Source organism: Anarhichas minor, unplaced genomic scaffold (genome assembly GCF_050575085.1).
Source record: "Anarhichas minor isolate MPS153535 unplaced genomic scaffold, ASM5057508v1 ptg000052l, whole genome shotgun sequence".
NCBI lineage: Eukaryota > Metazoa > Chordata > Actinopteri > Perciformes > Anarhichadidae > Anarhichas > Anarhichas minor.
The window spans coordinates 3,069,561-3,087,830 of NW_027466498.1; the positions used below are offsets into that span (position 1 = coordinate 3,069,561).

An 18,270-nucleotide genomic window follows, 5' to 3' on the forward strand; every position below is an offset into this window, starting at 1 on the left:
ATAGATTTCATGGTGTCATGCTTTAGTTGTGCTTTTTGTAGTCCTTCGTTGTAGTTTAATTGGCAGACCTACGTCAGTGACATCTGCCGTCGCATCATAATTATGTAGCTTAATGAAAGTGTTGGATTCTCTAAACACCATGGTTGTCTTTTCCTAACTCCTCATAAACTCTCCTTCACATCTTTCCTTGACCCCATGACGTTTTCCATAGAGGTCAAGGAAAAGTGGTAAGGAATAGAAGTTAGGAGGTCATTTTTGGAATTTTCGATCGCAGCCCAAGATCATGACACAAATAAATCAAATGATCACATTCTCATGAATGACATATTTATTGATTTGTTAACTACACATACAAAACAGACAAATACATCATTTATTTTACTTTAATAAAACGAATAAAGACCAAATCAATGAATCAAGCATTAATAAATGACTACAATGAATGCATTGATTAACCATTTATGAATAAAAGGATCACATGTGCAGGTAGAATCACTGATTTATATAATTGATTAATGTTCATTAATTAAATATGTTCGATGTTTATTAATAATATTTTGTTCAGATAGTTAATGCACCATTCAGCAGTTCAGTGTTTAAAAGGACAAGGAAGATGGTGAAGCAATTTCATCCATCCATCCATCCATTTTCCTCCGCTTATCCGGGGTCGGGTCACGGTGGCAGCAGGCCAAGCAGGCTGACCCAGCCTTCGCTCTCCCCCGCAACATTTTCCAGCTCATACTGGGGTATCCCAAGGTGTTTCCAGGCCAGCTGGTAGATATAATCCCTCCAGCGTGTTCTGGGTCTTACCCGGAGTCTCCTCCCAGTTGGACGTGCCCAGAAGACCAGGAGGCATCCTAATTAGATGCCCGAACCACCTCAGCTGACTCCTTTCGAAGCAAAGGAGTAGCGGCTCAACTAGCTCCTTACCCTATCTCTAAGGCTGAGCCCGGCCACCCTACGGAGGAAACTCATTTTGGCCGCTTGTAGCCGCGACCTTGTCCTTTTGGTCACGACCCAGAGTTCGTGACCATAGGTGAGGGTAGGAACGTAGATCAACCAGTAAATTGAGAGCTTCATCAAGACGGTCCGGTGCAGCGCCTGCTTTACTGCTGCAGCCGCACCGATCCGCCTGTCAATCTCCCGCTCCATCTTACCCTCACTCGTGAACAAGACCCCGAGATACTTGAACTCCTTCGCTTGCGGTAGGCACTCCGTCCCCACCTGGAGGGAGCAATCCACCGGTTTCTGACAGAACACCATGGCCTCATATTTGGAGGTGCTAACTCTCATCCCTTCACACTCGGCTGCAAACCGCCCCAGTGAATGCTGGAGGTCACGATTCGAGGAGGCCAACAGGACCACATCATCTGCAAACAGCAGAGAGGCGATCCCAAGACCCCCGAACCTGACGTTCTCCACCCCCCGGCTGCGCCTAGATATCCTGTCCGTGAAAGTCACGAAAAGAACCGGTGACAAAGGGCAGCCCTGGCGGAGGCCAACACCCACCGGGAACGTGTCTGACTTATTGCCGAGAATGAGGACACAGCTCATACTGCAGTCGTACAGAGACCGGATGGCCCGTTGTAACGGGTCTGGCACCCCATACTCCCGCAGCACCCCCCATAAGAACCCCCGAGGGACCCAGTCAAAAGCCTTCTCCAAGTCCACAAAGCACATGTAGACTGGTTGGGAAAACTCTCAGAACCCCTCCAGTAGTCTTGCGAGGGTAAAGAGCTGGTCCACTGTTCTACGGCCGGGACGGAATCCGCACTGCTCCTCTGGAATCCGAGGTTCGACAAACGGTCGGAGCCTCCTTTCCAGCACCCTGGCAAAACCCTTCCCCGGAAGGCTGAGTAGTGTGATACCCCGGTAATTCGAGCACACTCTCCGGTCCCCCTTTTTGAAGATGGGAACCACCACCCCAGTCTGCCATTCCATGGGCACTGATCCCAACCCCCATGCGACATTGAAGAGGCGTGTCAGCCAGGACAGCCCAACTATGTCCAGCGCTTTCAGCATCTCAGGGCAGATCTCATCCACCCCTGGCGCCTTGCCACCAAGGAGCTTTTTAACTACCTCAGCGACCTCTGCCAGGGATATGGGTGAGCCTCCCCCATGGTCCTCAGGCGCTGCCTCCTCTGCAGAGGACATGTTGGTCGGGTTTAGGAGTTCCTCAAAATGCTCTTTCCATGCTCTTTCCACCGCCGACGATGTCCCCCGTCCGGGTTAGCAGTTCCCCTCCCCCTGCTGAGAACAGCCTGGGGTAAGCCCTGCTTTCCCTTCCTGAGCCGTCGGATGGTTTGCCAGAACCTCCTTGAGGCCAACCGAAAGTCCTTCTCCATGGCCTCCCCGAACTCCTCCCATGCCCGAGTTTTAGCATCCGCGACCACCGCAGCTGCAGCTCTTCTGGCCTGCCGGTACCTCTCAGCTGCTTCAGGAGACCCCTGAGCCAACGAGGCCCTGAAGGCCTCCTCCTTCAGCTTGACGGCTTCCCTCACCTCCGGTGTCCACCACCGGGTTCTCTGGTTGCAGCCACGACAGCCACCGATGACCTTCCGGCCACAGCTCCTACCGGCCAAGTCCACAATAGAGGCTTTGAACATGGTCCATTTGGATTCCATGTCCCCAACCTCCCTCGGGATGTGTGAAAAGTTCTTCCGGAGGTGGGAGTTAAAGACCTCCCGGACAGGGTCATCCGCCAGACATTCCCAGTTCACCCTCACTATACGTTTGGGCTTGCCAGGTCTTTCCAGCTGGTTCCCCGCCATCTGATCCAACTCACCACCAGGTGGTGATCAGTTGACAGCTCTGCTCCTCTCTTCACCCGAGTGTCCAAGACATACGGCCACAGATCAGATGATACGATTACAAAGTTGATCATAGATCTCCGGCCTAAGGTGTTCTGGTACCAGGTACACTTATGAGCCACCTTATGTTCGAACATGGTGTTCGTTATGGCCAAACCGTGGCTAGCACAGAAGTCCAATAACGAGACACCATTCGGGTTCAGATCGGGCAAGCCGTTCCTCCCAATCACCCCCCGCCAGGTTTCTCCGTCATTGCCCACGTGAGCATTGAAGTCCCCCAGGAGAACTATGGAGTCGGCAGGCGGCACCCTTTCCAGGACCCCTCCCACCGACTCCAAGAAGGCCGGATACTCCGAACTGCTGTTTGGTGCATAAGGACAAACAACAGTCAGAGCCTTGCTCCCCGCAACCCGTAGGCACATGGAGGCGACCCTCTCGTTCTCCGGGGAGAATTCCAACACAGCGGCGCTCAGCCGGGGGCTCGTGAGTATCCCCACTCCCCACCCGACGCTTCTCACCTTGGGCAACTCCAGAAAAGGACAAAGTCCAACCCCTCTCCAGGAGCTTGGTTCCAGAGCCAGTGCTGTGTGGAGGTGAGTCCATACACTAGCTGGTATGGCTCCACCTCCTGCACCAGCTCCGGCTCTTTCCCCGCTAGCGAGGTGACGTTCCACGTCCCTAGAGCTAGTCTATGCTGCCGGCGATCGGCTCGCCCGGTCTGCATTGCACCCGACCTCAATGCTTGTCCCTGTGGGTGGTGGGTCCACAGGGTGGCTGCTCCATGTTGTTTTTTCATGGGCGAAGGCCCGGCCACCAGACGCTCGCCGAGGTGGCTGAAGACTGTGGGCTGCTTTTTATCAGGGTTATTTTGAACCGCTCTTAGTCTGGGCTCTCCCCTGAGACCTGTTCGCCTTGGGAGACCCTACCAGGGGCTACTGCCCCGGAAAACATAGCTCCCAGGATCACTGAGCCACTCAAACTCCTCCACCACGTTAAGGTGGCGATTCGCGGAGGAGCAATTTCATATAAATTCTAATTTAAGGGAGATCCTACTTTAGGTCTGAAGCTTAATTAATGTTTATTCATTTCTAAATTAGTCCAGCATCTAGTATCTAAAGTTAACTTATTAACTAACCATATCTTATTAGTGAAAATTACTTATTAACTAACATCAAATTTATTTAGGTATAGTAACACAAACTAATTCACATTTAGAACAGTGTTCTTTTCACCTGACGGTTCTGATGGGAAGATGGGGTTTGGCTTCCACCGTTTTCTTTGTCTTCATTTCTCTCTCTCTCTCTCGTCTCCATCTCTCGGTAGGCTTGTAGAGATCACAGTTCAGCTTCAAAGTCCCGCGTAGAAGAGCCTTTCTTTTAACTTCTTCTTTATTATTATGTTCTGTGAATGAGGGGCGATGTGTCCATGTCAGGAACAGTAAACTACTTCCATTTTAATAAACTATATTGATTCTTTAATTTAAGTTTCTTTTACAGAAAAACTACTTACATTTATTTATTTAACTTACATGGTCTTTTTAATTATTCCATATTTGAAAGCCTATTCAAAGGCCTACCTTGAGGCCTTTCTCAGCTGCAGAACAGTAGCAAACAGTTTGATATAAATCGCAGAATAAAACTTGATTAATTCAAGATAGAATGAATTAAACAATTTCACAACATATGTGGACCTTGTTATTATGACAAATGTAGAAGACTAGTACTACAACAGACCGTCCTATATAGGTAGATATATATGTATACGTATAGGCATAGTAAATGGATAAGATTAATCTCAACATATCAGCACAGTCTACTGTCTTCAGGATGAGAGGCAAGAAAGGAGGGGGGAGAGCGTCACTCCCCTCTCAACGACCAGAAAGGCTGGTGGTCTGTGCTTCTGTGAGAGAAAAAATTCAGCCAGAACAATCAAAAGTCCAACTTTTACAACAAGAAAAGTAACCATACATTTTATTTATAAACTCAGATGTTTTCAAATTTAGAGATTTGATAAACCTCAAGCTCACTATATTTAGTGAGTCAGAGTTATATCACCACTTAAAGGAGTCAATTTGTGAATGGTTTACAAAAATATGTAGCACTGAGTAGATAAAAAATGTAGGGAAATACAAGGATTAATTAAGACATGGCATTAGTGAGCATTCAAATTTCTGTTTAAGATATCTGAGGATGTATAAGATGCACATATAAGAACCTATACAGCAGGATTAATATGAAAGAATAGGCCTACTTAAGGCTTGATCTACAGCTTTTAACTATTTATTTATTAACGTGAGCATTAAAGTTGTATTAACTAAAATTGACTGACATAGATAACCAACTTTGTTGGAACATCAGTCTTTTATTCAGAATTGGATGTGTCTGTGCCTTATCTGCTCTGCAGGAAGATTGGTCAGTGTGCAAAATACGGGGGTTCTGAGACCTCTTGATTGACACTCCAGACCCCCTGAAAGCCTCAATAGCAAAATATTTGGGTGGTCTCTAAAATCATAAGATAATCATTTGTCACCCTCATTTTGTCTTTTGTCTTTTAAAAGCTTACTAATGCCCACCAGTTTTCTTTATTCAAACTGCAAAACATTTATTCACAAATAGTGATAGCAAGTGCGAGAGACGATTTTCCGCCATAAATGACACAACCAGCCAGTGATGTAACAGGTTGCACGGAGCGAACTAATTGGACCCACTTTGGACAATATTGATCCATTGCCTTTTGTGAGAACCTGGATTAAAGCAGGACATTGTTTCTCCTCTTCTTGGATACAAGGACGGCGACGGCCACAGCCGAGGTCTGTGTGTCGGGTTCCAGTGCGTCGGGTTCCAGTGCGTGAATGTGTGTCAGGTTAGGGAGAGAGAGGTGAGTGTGCTGTGCGTATTCTGTTACAGGGCTTAGTTGTTGCGTTGTGTTGTTGTGTGATTGGCCTTATGGTTAACGATATTAGCCTTAGTGTATTGTGTGCAGAATGTATACTCTGCATAGATTTTGATATTTCTCATGTACAACAGGGATATTTTGGATTGCAAGCAGTGCAAAAGGAAAGGTCAGCGGTTACCAAAATCTGCAAGATTCATCATCTGGTGCAATCTGCTTTTATGGTGTTGATAAGTGTTGGGATCTGACTATATGGCTTCGACATGTGCTGTGGAACAAAGAGAGAGAGTCAGGCCTTGCCTTTTGCAAGCAAAGGTTTCATCCTGATTATAGTTTGATGAGCACCAAACCCCCCAACTTTGAAGAAATTCACATTAGGGTGTGAGTTTCCTCCCCGAAATGCCACACTGCTCTCATTGGACGAGAGCAGGGATGCCGAGGCGGGACCTCCGGTAAGACGATCTTGCTCCCCCAAAAACTATGCATTCCTGAAGGTACCTGAAAGCAGCGCTGCAATCTAATTGGCCGAGAGCCAAGACACCCCAGGACCCCTGTGGTTCAGCCACTGTTCTACAAAACTACTTGCAACACCCACCTCAATGCTTTTTCCATCGATCCCTCCGGGGTAGCAGGAGGCACACATGCAACGTTGTTCTTCTTTTTAATCAAAACCTAGGTCTAACAGTTTATACTCGCTGGCCGAATTCACCAAACTGTCTATTTTATCTTTGTTCGTATCCACTAAGCGAACCCCTTTTTAGTCCTGCAGAAGTGAAGAAGCAAGACTTCTTCAGAGAGAGAGAGAGAGAGAGAGAGAGAGAGAGAACTTCCACTCTCTACCAAGCGCCTCGTTTGCTCCGGCCATAAGGACGCGAAAATCCCTTATCCAGACGACAGCGATTCTCTCCTACCGAGAGAACACCTCCCGCGGCCCGCAGCCGCGCTGCCCGAGCCCAACGAAGCTCAGAAGAATCCCCCCTCAATCACCACGATTGCATCGTACCGTAAGGCGAAATAGAGTCTGGGCAGAGTTAGAGAGAGTTAATTTGTGTTTATTTTATCTTGTTCGTGTGCTTAAAGTACTGTTCATTTTTATAACGTGGTGTATGCTTAATAATCGCCGACACTAACGGTCGCTGAGATCGTTGGGGTTGTGGAGAAGTGGGTGTATTTCATGCTACCGTGATCTGGGTTGAGATAGCTGCCTCGTGAGGTCGAAGTTGCTTCTCATCAGTTCAGGAGGTCAAAACCGCCGGCTGAGACAAAGAGTCGCGGTTCTTGCTCCCCTGGCTGAGAGAGCAATCTTCCGTACTCCAGCGCGGCGCGAAGGATCTTAATCTTTTGTTTTATTTTATTTCATTTTGTTCCTTTCCCTTCTCTTTTACTAATCCACACACACACACATATAGCTTTGAGCTAATGTAGCTACGTGCTAAACGGCTACCGGCACGTATAGACGCCAGGTCTCCTGTTGGCTATCCGCCATTTTTGAGTCTCACGCATGAGAGACGTCACCACGTCCCAACTACGTCATACTGTTCCCTCGCTCCTCCCCCTTACGCACACACACACACACACACACGCACACACACTTCCCCCCCTCTTTTCAATAGTCTGTTGATTTTAGATAGCGTGCTCATGAATGTATAGTTGTTGTTGGTTTAGATATTAGTTAACTAGATCATTAGTATTAGAACGTAATAAACTCTGTTATATTTTAAAGAGCAGCTGTCTGTGATTACTTTGTGCATGTGTATTGTGATAATAGCTGTATATGTGGTCTGTGCTCGAACTTAAATCTTCACTTTCACTCTGAATGTGTAATAGTACTCAGACTGTTGACATTGTGAGTGAACACTAATTATGAGACTTAGTTTTATCGTTTGGTTATTGGTCCCTGTTCGCAGGGTGGTGCCCCGTTATTATTTATAATTGTTACTGACATTAATAATTCTATTGATGTCAAGAATTTAGTTTCTTAGATGCTGATAACCCAAACACGCTCCTTTACGTTCCCTACATAATGGTGCCCCCTTTTTGAGGCTATGTTATTCCCAACATAAGGCATGCTTAGGGCTCAAGTTTGTGTAAATATGATTTTAATGATTCATTTGAGTATCTACCTTTTAGGTGAAAGAATGTATTGAATGTTAATACTAAGCTGGCATTTGCCTCTGTGACTAAGTGACCTTTTCAGACAATCATAGCATATTTACCATAAATGAGGCATGCTATGCAGAAAGACCCTAGTGTCCTGTGGCACAGAGAATACAGCTGCTCAAGACTGAAGCCTGGAAACAGAGCTGCTAGAGGCATTATTCTCTGAGGTGTTTGTCAGTTCCTCACAGTAATGTGAGGCCAATGGTCAACAGAAATAAATGCTCTGGGGGACCAAATGAGATTACAGATGAAGTTTGATCCGAGTGGAGCCAATTCACATCAAAGCCGTATCACAATTTGGCCGCAGAAAATAAATAAATTCAATTTACATCCGCTAGCTACAAGGGGACTAATAAACATCTCAAATGATTGCTCTTCTCCTGTGATCTACACTGTAGCCACAAGGCCTGATTAGATACAGTAGAGACCAACAGCAGTTGTAAAGAGCTGGCTTATGGCCAGTCTGGGGCTCATGTGTTGGTTATTAAGCAGCTCATGGCAGCAGAGAAAACAGTAATACAGCCTACTGAAGTAGGAAAATACATATTAGTAAAACTAAAAACTAGGTAAATTATGGTATTTATGTAACGATTGCAAACTGTACGTTTCCTGTAAACACAGAAGTTTATTTAAAAAAGAGACTGGGCATGTAACTGCATATATTGACCCGACATCCCAGACAGGTCCAAAACTGAAAATGGGACTTGAAACTGCATTTCGTTGCGCAACCCTATTGTACAATGATAATAAATGAACCATGTAACTTTGAGGAAGGGGCCCCCCCTTTGTCTAATATTAATATATAATATTAATATTAATGTATATATATACAGTATATCAATTTAATTGAATTTTTTATAAAGTCTTTTATGAATATCGTAAAATCAAATTTAGATAATCATGTTTTCTGGAAAAATTATTGGCTTGCTAGAGAAATACTGTTGGTCCATTGATCCCAATTAAGACTATAAAAACCCTTTGATGAAATTGTGTGTGTTCCGCTTCTCAACAGCTTACATACTGTTCTTAGATGCATTTTGATTTTTTCCTGAATGCCAGTACTAAGGCTCTGTAAAATCACATATTTACTTAGTTTTAGTTTATTTGACTCAATGTTACTACTGTCAAAGTTCTTCATTTTACTTGCCTTTTTTGGTGGCGTCTGTCCGCATGTGCCACAGTATTTCAACATGGCATAACACCTGCTCTTATGCTGCACCGTCCATTTTTTCACTTCCAATTCAAACACAATTGTATCCGTTCTTCTGTTTAGTGCTCGTAACATTGTATACAATGAATGATATTTGGAAACATTCAGCAGCTACACTGCGGGGATCGGATGGTTTTACAGTACCACAGCCATCAGCCATCATTGACTGGAAGGAGGATATATGAAAATGGCCTGAAATCACATATGAGGACATTTGAATTACTTTGTCTCTTGGCGTAGATGGCTCCTCTATGAGGAACTACAAAGGTATTGTGGTGGGGAAAAAACTATTCAATAGTACCGAGTGAGTCCTATAATACTGAATACTGAAACAAGAAACATTGAGGAAAGAAGTTTGTCTTTAAAGTATTTATTCTCTGTTGCAGAGAAGGCTTCACCGTCATACTGACTGCAGTTCATGCAGAGGATGAGCCAAGAGTTCAGTTTGTCTCCTGCTCTTAAACATGTCAGCACACAGTAGGGGGGGAACATCAGGTATTTACATTATAACGATTGATCAGCAGTTTCAAGCTCCCCATTGACATTTACATTTTATTACCCATGGTTAAACATGTAGTGGAGACCTGTGTCTGCTCTTTCTGGTTGTGAGAGTTATTTAAAAAACACTTTTGACACACGTTTTTTGTAGACCAAAAGACGACGTAAATTTACAAATGGACGTTAATTGCATAAACTGATCATATACTGTATTGGGAATCTAAATGGTTACTTTCTTGCCTGACAAATTATTACAACTTATTAACAGCTTTTTTTAAAGCTTAAAACAAATGATGATAAAGCTTGCAACACTAAGCAAAATAAACAGACTTCCTCTCTAAAACGGAAGTAAGATTACAAAATGACCCAATGCGGAAGCGCCCTTCATGCAAAGGATACCAGCGAAACCCAAAGCGCTTTACAACATTCAAACACACATTGATGGCTGTGGCTGCCATATAAGGTGCCACCTGCTCATCAAGATCTAATCAAATATTCATACTCACTCTCACACCGATGACATAGCCTTCAGGAGCAATTTTGGCCATAGGCAAAATGTGAAATGGAGGAGCCGGGGATTGAGCACCGATCATCCCATTAGTGGACGACCTGCTTTACTTCTTGAGCCACTGTGCCCAGTTCACTTCCCTTTTCTTTTCTTTAGGGAAAATGTTGCTTCATAAGGCCCATTGACTCAGTTTGACTTTTCACTTCATATAGAGTCATTTCATATTTTTTGTCCTATAGTACTTATATTGTTGGTTCTTTATTGTACTCATTTGTTTTTAAGTTCACACCACCCACTGTTCCTGTGGGATGCAAGCTATATAGAACTTCCACAGTCTACTATTGTGAAAAGTTACATAAGTATGACCCTGTGATATACTGTATCTATGGACAGATTGGACTCTTCAAATGGGAACTCTGTTGAAAACTTTGTCCAATTAGTACAAAGGTCTAACAATCAAATATAGCCCATTCAATTTATTGTTACATTTCTATTACCTTTGCTCTATGGATGTTCAGCTATCATATTTTGCTACTCATCATTTTTTAAGACCGAAACTATGATATGTCGCACTGTTGGTCAACTTGTACCCTCTTGTATGACAAAGAAAACTAATTAAAGCAGCGATTATCAATAACCTTTCATTACAACCAAAACATCATACATGGCCTTAAGGTCTATGAAGACAAGACAAAGTGATGTAGCATTCTGCAGGCATTTTACTGCTGCAAGGCAATTTGTCTCAGTGAAAGCTCCCTGTTAGCACCAGTGTTATGATGCCACAATGCTACCATGATGGCTCTTTTATCTCTTTTCTAGTCTCCAGTGAGCCTACGAGCTTCATAGTTTTTGGTTGGCCTGGATATTAATAGCTGCAGCTGACCATGGTAATGACTAGCTCAGGGAGTGATAGGACACAGCTCCAGCAGCTGCTGTATGGCTGCACTAGTCTGGGATGTTGCTCTAATGAGAAATACTATAAAGACCAACTTCTCTTCTTATCTCTATTTCTTTGAAACACTATAGAGCTGGCCAACATCCCTCAGCTCTAACAGAGTGTTGGAGGCGGCCGAGGTCGTATAGGTTGTCATTTATTGGCCTATTTAATCTCCCTACATATTTCCTCGCCTGAGGCACAGCGCTGTCCCCAACAGACAGAATCAATAGCAGCACTACTGCCAAACCATCCAAGGGCTAACAATAAAACTAGGACAATTACAGTGAGATGGATCAGAGTCTTTAGCAGAAATATATTATTAATATGTTTGGCTGAACGCCAGGAGCCTGAAGGGAGACAAATCGGTGGCAATAAAAAAAGCCAGTTAGTTAACTGGTCACCTGAGAGCCAGCCTGCACACTTTCCCCACATATTGACAGTGATGTGACAGGTATTTGTACAAGTGTGTGTGTGTGGGGGTGTAAATGCTACCTACCAGGTGGTAGCCACATGGGGACACTGGTACACTAAATGTCACTGTGGTGGTGTTGCTGTATATTTTCCATGGGATATTTGTTACTTTATTTACCTCTGTTTAAGCAGACAGCTTAATTAAAAATCTATTTGACTGTGGCAGTTTGGAAAGTCGGGGCCTATGGGGTTTCTATCATATTTACAAAAAGGACCGATGAATACAGTATTAAAATTCATACAGCAGAGTATGATAGTTGAAGAATCTCACGTGGCGAGCAAAGTCTAGACGGCAGATTGCTGCTAGAGCCTTAATAAGGGAATGTGGCTGAACTCAATTTGAAATGAGTAACCAGATATTCTCAATTCCCAAGACCCAATAAAAAAAATGGCAAAGAAGACTGATTTAAGTTAATTAGTGAACATTTGTTTTTAAGTGAATCAGAGCAGCAGAGTAGTGTTTTTTTTTAGATTTTCTTACCAGGGATTAAATGTCGCTTTATTTTTGACACTCAGAAATGATTCTATACCCATATCCATCTCTTTTATCGCAGCTCTTGTATTTGAAAAAGCCTGGTTTTCTTTCTGTTTTTTTTTTGCCATGGGTTCAGTTACTCCTGCTACAAAAAATGTCACCCCAACCGTTAAGTAAAACAAGAGCATTTTTTTCTTGGAGCTTATTGAGGGCTGTTTAGAACTTCTCAGGAAACTCTTTTTGCTGCGACACATGATCTACTAGTTCAAACTAACGTGACTTGCTGCTGAAATTTCAGTTTCTTTCAGCTTAATTCCCTCTCCCTTTGTGTCTTATTCTCTGTTTCTGTCTGAAATCTCTCTATCTCTGACTGATTTCTTTCTCTGTCTGTGTCTCTGCAGCCTTTGTGTTGAGCTGTGTCTTCCCCCAGCGACCTCTCTACGGTGATGTATCAGTGAGCAGTCTCCACTCTGGAGGGGAGGCTTTCTTCTCCTGCCTGACCGGCTACCAGCTGCAAGGCTCCAGTATGCTCACCTGCCGCAATGCTAGCACCCCCTACTGGAGTGGCAAGGAACCACACTGCCTAGGTGAGGCAACCAGAACCAGGAGGAAAGACATTCACAGCTCATCCTTCATTTCCTCAGCCCATAGATAGGAAGGACAGCAACCAAACACGTTAGGACAACTTCAGATAATAAGAGAGATGTCCTTGTATTTTCGTTTTATTTTCTCCACTATATTAAAACTGTTGTTTATCTAAAATAATAATACATCTAATACAATTATATCATATATTAGTGAAGTAATGAACACAATTCAATCATTATTATTAGAAATATTTGCCATTGTGTTATCATTATTCTAAACTCTGTTAACCTGTAAATTACATCTAAAAATGATAACACAGATGTCACTTCACGGTGTTGTAGTGATTGGCACTGTTGCCTCACAGCAAGATGGCAACGGGAGTTTGTTCCTGTCAGCATGGGTTGTCTCCGGGTTCTCCAGCTTCCTCCCACAGTCCAAAGACATGAAGCTTGGGTCAATTGATGACTCTAAATTGCCCGTAGGTGTGAATGGTGTCTGTCTCTTTGGCCCTGTCCACATTACTCCGTTTCTCCTTGGATGCAGATTTGTCAAATAGAAACGATCTCCGTCCACACGGGAGTTTCAGCATCATTCTCGAGTTGATCTGCGTCCACACGGCAGCCTTCGAAGGCGGACAGCACGTGACCATTAACTACACTGGGCATGTGCGTGACGGTGTAAACAGGAAGTGGATTGCTTGCTTAGTTTAAAAAAAAAGAAATACGACAGAGTAATAAAGTAGTCTTTAATAATGAAAGGTTGTATTTGATACTTAAGATCTTCCTCTAAAATCTCCCTCTATAAACTCAAACAGACACAGTTCGTGGAAAGTTTTAGAAGTTTTATTTTTCAGACGTAGTTATAGCGCTGCGGGTCTATCTCTCTCTCTCTCTCCAAATTTACTTTAACATCAACACTTACACATAAACATTTACTAGATTATGGGTCCATCAATGTGGTCAACACACGTCTCTCACTCGTTTCCTCCGTGTTGTTGATGTCTGTTCTCACTAGTAGCTCTGAACATCATGTCCGACTAGCTAGCTTCTAAGCTAATTTTAACATTACCGCCAATGGAGAAATGCTAACCGCGATTAGCATTTAATACAACACAAATGTTATACTAAACACGCAAATAGAATATATCTACGTACATCTTTTCATGCTTCATTAAGACATACTTACAGACTAAGGTCTCTCAAGGCTACCAAACGGAAGAAGTAAAACGTTAGTGCAGCGTGTCTTCTCATTAGAATCTAAAAACAACGAGCTGCTCCATAGGGCTGATGCTGGTCACGCCGCTCGCTAATCACTCCAATAACAGCTGCTTCCTCCACAGAAATGCAGACTTTTACTGCACAACAGCTGCTAACTGCTGCTAGCTGTTGTGTTAGCAGCAACATCATGTAGCTGTTGTGCTAGCAGCAACGCTTGCAATTAGTTATCCATGTTGAAATGAATCGCTGGTAGCCCAGTTTGTTTTCTTCCGGGTACGGGTCACGTGATAGTGAGTGTGACGAATCAGGGACGGAGACGTCATGGTTGCCAAGAACCAATCCAGTAGCGAACACGGGTGTGGGCGTAATTTTTTCTAAGCACATCCGTATCCGACCGTCCACACGCAAACGCAACCCCGGAGTTCTCAAACACCTCCAACCTCGGCGGAGTTTTCAGATTCCTCCGTTTAGGGTGCTCCAAAACTCCGGCGTAGTGTGGGCGCTCAGTGTAAACGTAGCAAATACGGAGTAAAAACGGAGGAATGTGGACAGGGCCTGTGTGTCAGCCCTGAGATAGTCTGGCTACCTGTCCAGGTGAACCTGAAGATCTCGACACATTAGTCTCACACTTGCATGATGATGGCTCCGCACTCATCCTGCTCGGAGACTTTAACATCCAGACTGATAAATTAGAACCGCTTCTTTCCTTCCTCTCCTCTTTTGACCTTTACCCCGCCTCTTCTCCTCCTACCCACAAGGCCGGCAACCAGCTGGATCTTATCTTCACTAGACACTGTTCTACTGCTAACCTCTCCTCCAGCTCTCTGACCACTATTTCATGTCTTACTCCCTCTCCCTCTCCTCTCCCCCCGTACTTCCACAACCTACCCACATGGTTTCTACCCGTAGTCATCTCCGCTCCCTCTCCCCGGCTGATCTTTCATCTTCTGTTACCTCTGCTCTCCCTGACCCTGAAGCCTTCTCTCTCCTATCCCCTGATATTGCTACTGATCTTCTCCTCTCCACCCTTTCCTCTTCTTTGGACAACCTCTGTCCCTTCACCTCCAGGCCTGCACGGCCAACCCCACCTGCCCCATGGCTGTCGGACTCAGTGCGTAATGACAGACGGAGCCTAAGAGAGGCTGAGTGTAAATGGAGAAAAGGCAAACTCCCGGGGGACCTTCTTAACTTCCAAGCTCTTCTTTCCACTTTTCCACCACTCTATCTACTGCTAAAGCTGCTTTCTTTCGCTCCAAAATCCTAACCTCTGCTTCCAATCCTAAAAAACTCTTTGAAACTTTCTCTTCACTCCTCCAACCCCCACCCCCTCCTCCTACTTCCTCCCTTCTCCCTGACGATTTCGCCAACTTCTTTGACAAGAAGGTAAACGATATCAGATCCTCCTTCTCTCAGCCCCCCTGTCCACTCTCTCCCTGTCCACCCTCTCCCTCTCTACCATCTCCAGCTCTTCCCCCACAGCTCTCCCTCCCCTCTCCATGCCCCATCTTACCCTATCTTGCTCCCCTCTCCCCTAACGAGGTCCTCAACCTTGTTACATCTAACCGCCCCACCACGTGCTCCCTTGACCCGATCCCCTCCCCTCTTCTTCAGTCTATTGCGACTGAACTCCTTCCTTTTCTCACCCACCTCATGAACACATCTCTTGTTTCAGGATGCTTTCCCACGGCTTTCAAGACTGCTAGAGTCACCCCCCTTCTGAAGAAACCATCACTTGACCCCTCTGATGTCAAGAACTTCAGACCGGTGTCTCTTCTACCCTTTCTTTCCAAAACACTTGAACGATCTGTCTTTACTCAACTATCCTCCTATCTCCACCAAAACAACCTCTTGGACCCTCACCAGTCCGGGTTCAAAGTGGGTCACTCGACTGAGACAGCCCTCCTTGCGGTGACGGAGTCGCTTCACGCAGCGAGATCTAACTCTCTCTCCTCTGTCCTGATTCTCCTGGACCTGTCTGTGGCGTTTGACACTGTTAACCACCAGATCCTCCTATTCACCCTCGAGGGGATGGGCGTTTCAGGCTCTGCACTGACGACACACCACCTCAAGCTCAACCTGGACAAAACCGAGCTACTGTTCCTCCCGGGGAAGGGTTGCCCGCACCGAGACCTGTCCATCACCATTGATGATACCGTGGTGACGCCAACTCGGACTGCGAGAAACCTGGGTGTGACCCTGGATGACCAACTGTCGTTCTCAGCAAACATTGCATCGGTTACACGCTCCTGCAGATTCCTGCTCTACAACATCAGGAGGATTCGCCCCTTCCTCACTGATGAGACGGCGCAGGTGCTAATCCAGGCTCTTGTCATCTCCCGCCTGGACTACTGCAACTCACTACTTGCCGGAGCCCCGGTGTCGGCCATCAGACCTCTGGAGCTTGTCCAGAAAGCTGCAGCTGGCCTGGTGTTCAATCGCCCCAAGTTCTCCCACACAACTTGCCTTCTCCGTTCTCTACACTGGCTACCTGTAAGAGCCCGCATCCAGTTTAAGACTCTGGTGCTAGCCTACAGGGCAGTGAAAGGAACAGCTCCTTCCTATCTCCAGGCCATGGTCAAGCCCTACACCCCGGCCCGACCACTTCGCTCTGCTACCTCGGGGCGACTGGTTGCCCCGTCGCTCAGAGGTCCCTGCGGCCGATCGACCCGGTCGCGGCTGTTTTTTGTCCTGGCCCCACAGTGGTGGAATGAACTCCCCACTGATGTCAGGACGGCAGAGTCGCTGCCCATCTTTCGGCGCAGGCTGAAAACTCACCTCTTCAAGAAGGCCTACCCTTCCGCTTAGCACTTACTTAGCATCTATTGTATTCATACTAGCTTATTGCACTTATTGTTTTTATATTAGTTTGTGGCACTTATTGCATTCGTTTGTTTCTGCACTGTACGTTGGCTCTGGTTTATGCTCTTAGATGCTTGTTTGAGGTAGGGACATGCACTTATTACTTCTGGTGACTAGTTGTTCTCTCGAAAACCGATGTTGAATACACTTATTGTAAGTCGCTTTGGATAAAAGCATCTGCTAAATGACTGTAATGTAATGTAACCCTGCCTTCACACAATGACAGCTGGGATCGGCTCCAGCTCCTACTGCTGTTGTGGCAGTTTGCATTGCAAGTTAAGTTGGCCCTTCGAGCCCTGACCTCTGACTCAATGGGGTCGTATACTGTCCCCCGCCAGCCTTTCAATTCCCATCAACAATCAAAGCATTTTTGGTTCTTGTTTCAGAAGACTTGCAGCCAAGAGTTATCTGTTGGACCTTCAGGTCCTTTTGCATGACAGGCATAGATAGAGCCAGACCTGGACTTCCACAGGAGTGTGTGGATGATGAATGTTTTTCTTTCTTTGCTCCTATAAGGCTGGCTGATGAATAAGAAGTGACCACTTTACTCCTGATCGACTGAAGGACTGCTCAGGGAATGTTTCCCTAAAAGCAATTTTGTGTGTGTGTGTGTGTGTGTGTGTGTGTGTGTGTGTGTGTGTGTGTGTGTGTGTGTGTGTGTGTGTGTGTGTGTGTGTGTGTGTGTGTGTGTGTGTGTGTGTGTGTGTGTGTGTGTGTGTGTGTGTGTGTGTGTGTGTGTGTGTGTGTGTGCATTGAGGTGTGATTACTGAAGGCTAGGCAGGATGCCACTGGGTTTATTCTTCCTGCTCTGCTTTAATTAAACTTTGTCTGCATGAGTAACCTTGACCTGATCAGCTGGGACACAAAACACACACACACCTTCCCATAGCTGTAGATGGATTCTCTGAGTGTTGATATCTGATTATATCTCTGACGATGTTATCTTTCTAACCTAATTTCTTGGTTTCCAACATGCAGCTCTTGAATTTAAAATGCTATACAACTCCTAAATGTTGTGAAAAAATTCTATTCTTAAATGTCTAGTCTTGATGTTGGTGATTTTAGCTTTCAATGCAATCCAAAACAACATAACCATATAATTATTTCCATTAGCACAACAACAGTGTCAGTTTCTTTTTTGAAAACACAAATATTTCACTCTCTCGTTTGTTCTACTTGATCACATTTTTTGGGTGCTGTGCAACACAACACTTCTTGCACAGACGTTTCACTTAAAAGTCTTTGAGCTTATGACAGGCCATTATGTTTTTCTAGAGACAGCAGAGTGATTGATTAATGAGTCAGAACAGTACTTGAGTTAAAAAAGAGAAAGTAGGAGCAGCAGATGTTTATTATGATGTGACTGCTGTGGAAATGTACATTATAGTGAATTTACCATGTGAGATACTACACGGAATTCCAGCCTTTATTGGTTCAATTTCACAGCTCATATGGAAAGTGATTTCTGGTGCAATCATGAAAAAAGAACAGCATCCATGTCATTTCTGGGCTGGTCTACTTCCTGTTTGTCTATACTGACACCAGAGTTTAATTTGGGTTATCTATGGTCTGCTGATGCTCTCAGCACCAGCTTATGAACTTGAAGTTGACATTCAATGTATTCAGTTGTGCATTTCATCTCCAC

At 44.9% G+C, this 18,270-nt stretch overlaps 1 protein-coding gene across 1 annotated transcript in view; it reads left to right on the top strand.

The window, feature by feature from the left end:
• The window catches only part of LOC142931483 (seizure protein 6 homolog), a 188,734-nt gene that overhangs the window by 112,515 nt on the left and 57,949 nt on the right, over positions 1 to 18,270 (top strand). Inside the window, exon 5 of the mRNA XM_076075411.1 lies at positions 12,363 to 12,548. Within this exon, the coding sequence (XP_075931526.1) occupies positions 12,363 to 12,548 (186 nt within the window). The remainder of the gene's footprint in view (positions 1 to 12,362; positions 12,549 to 18,270) is intronic.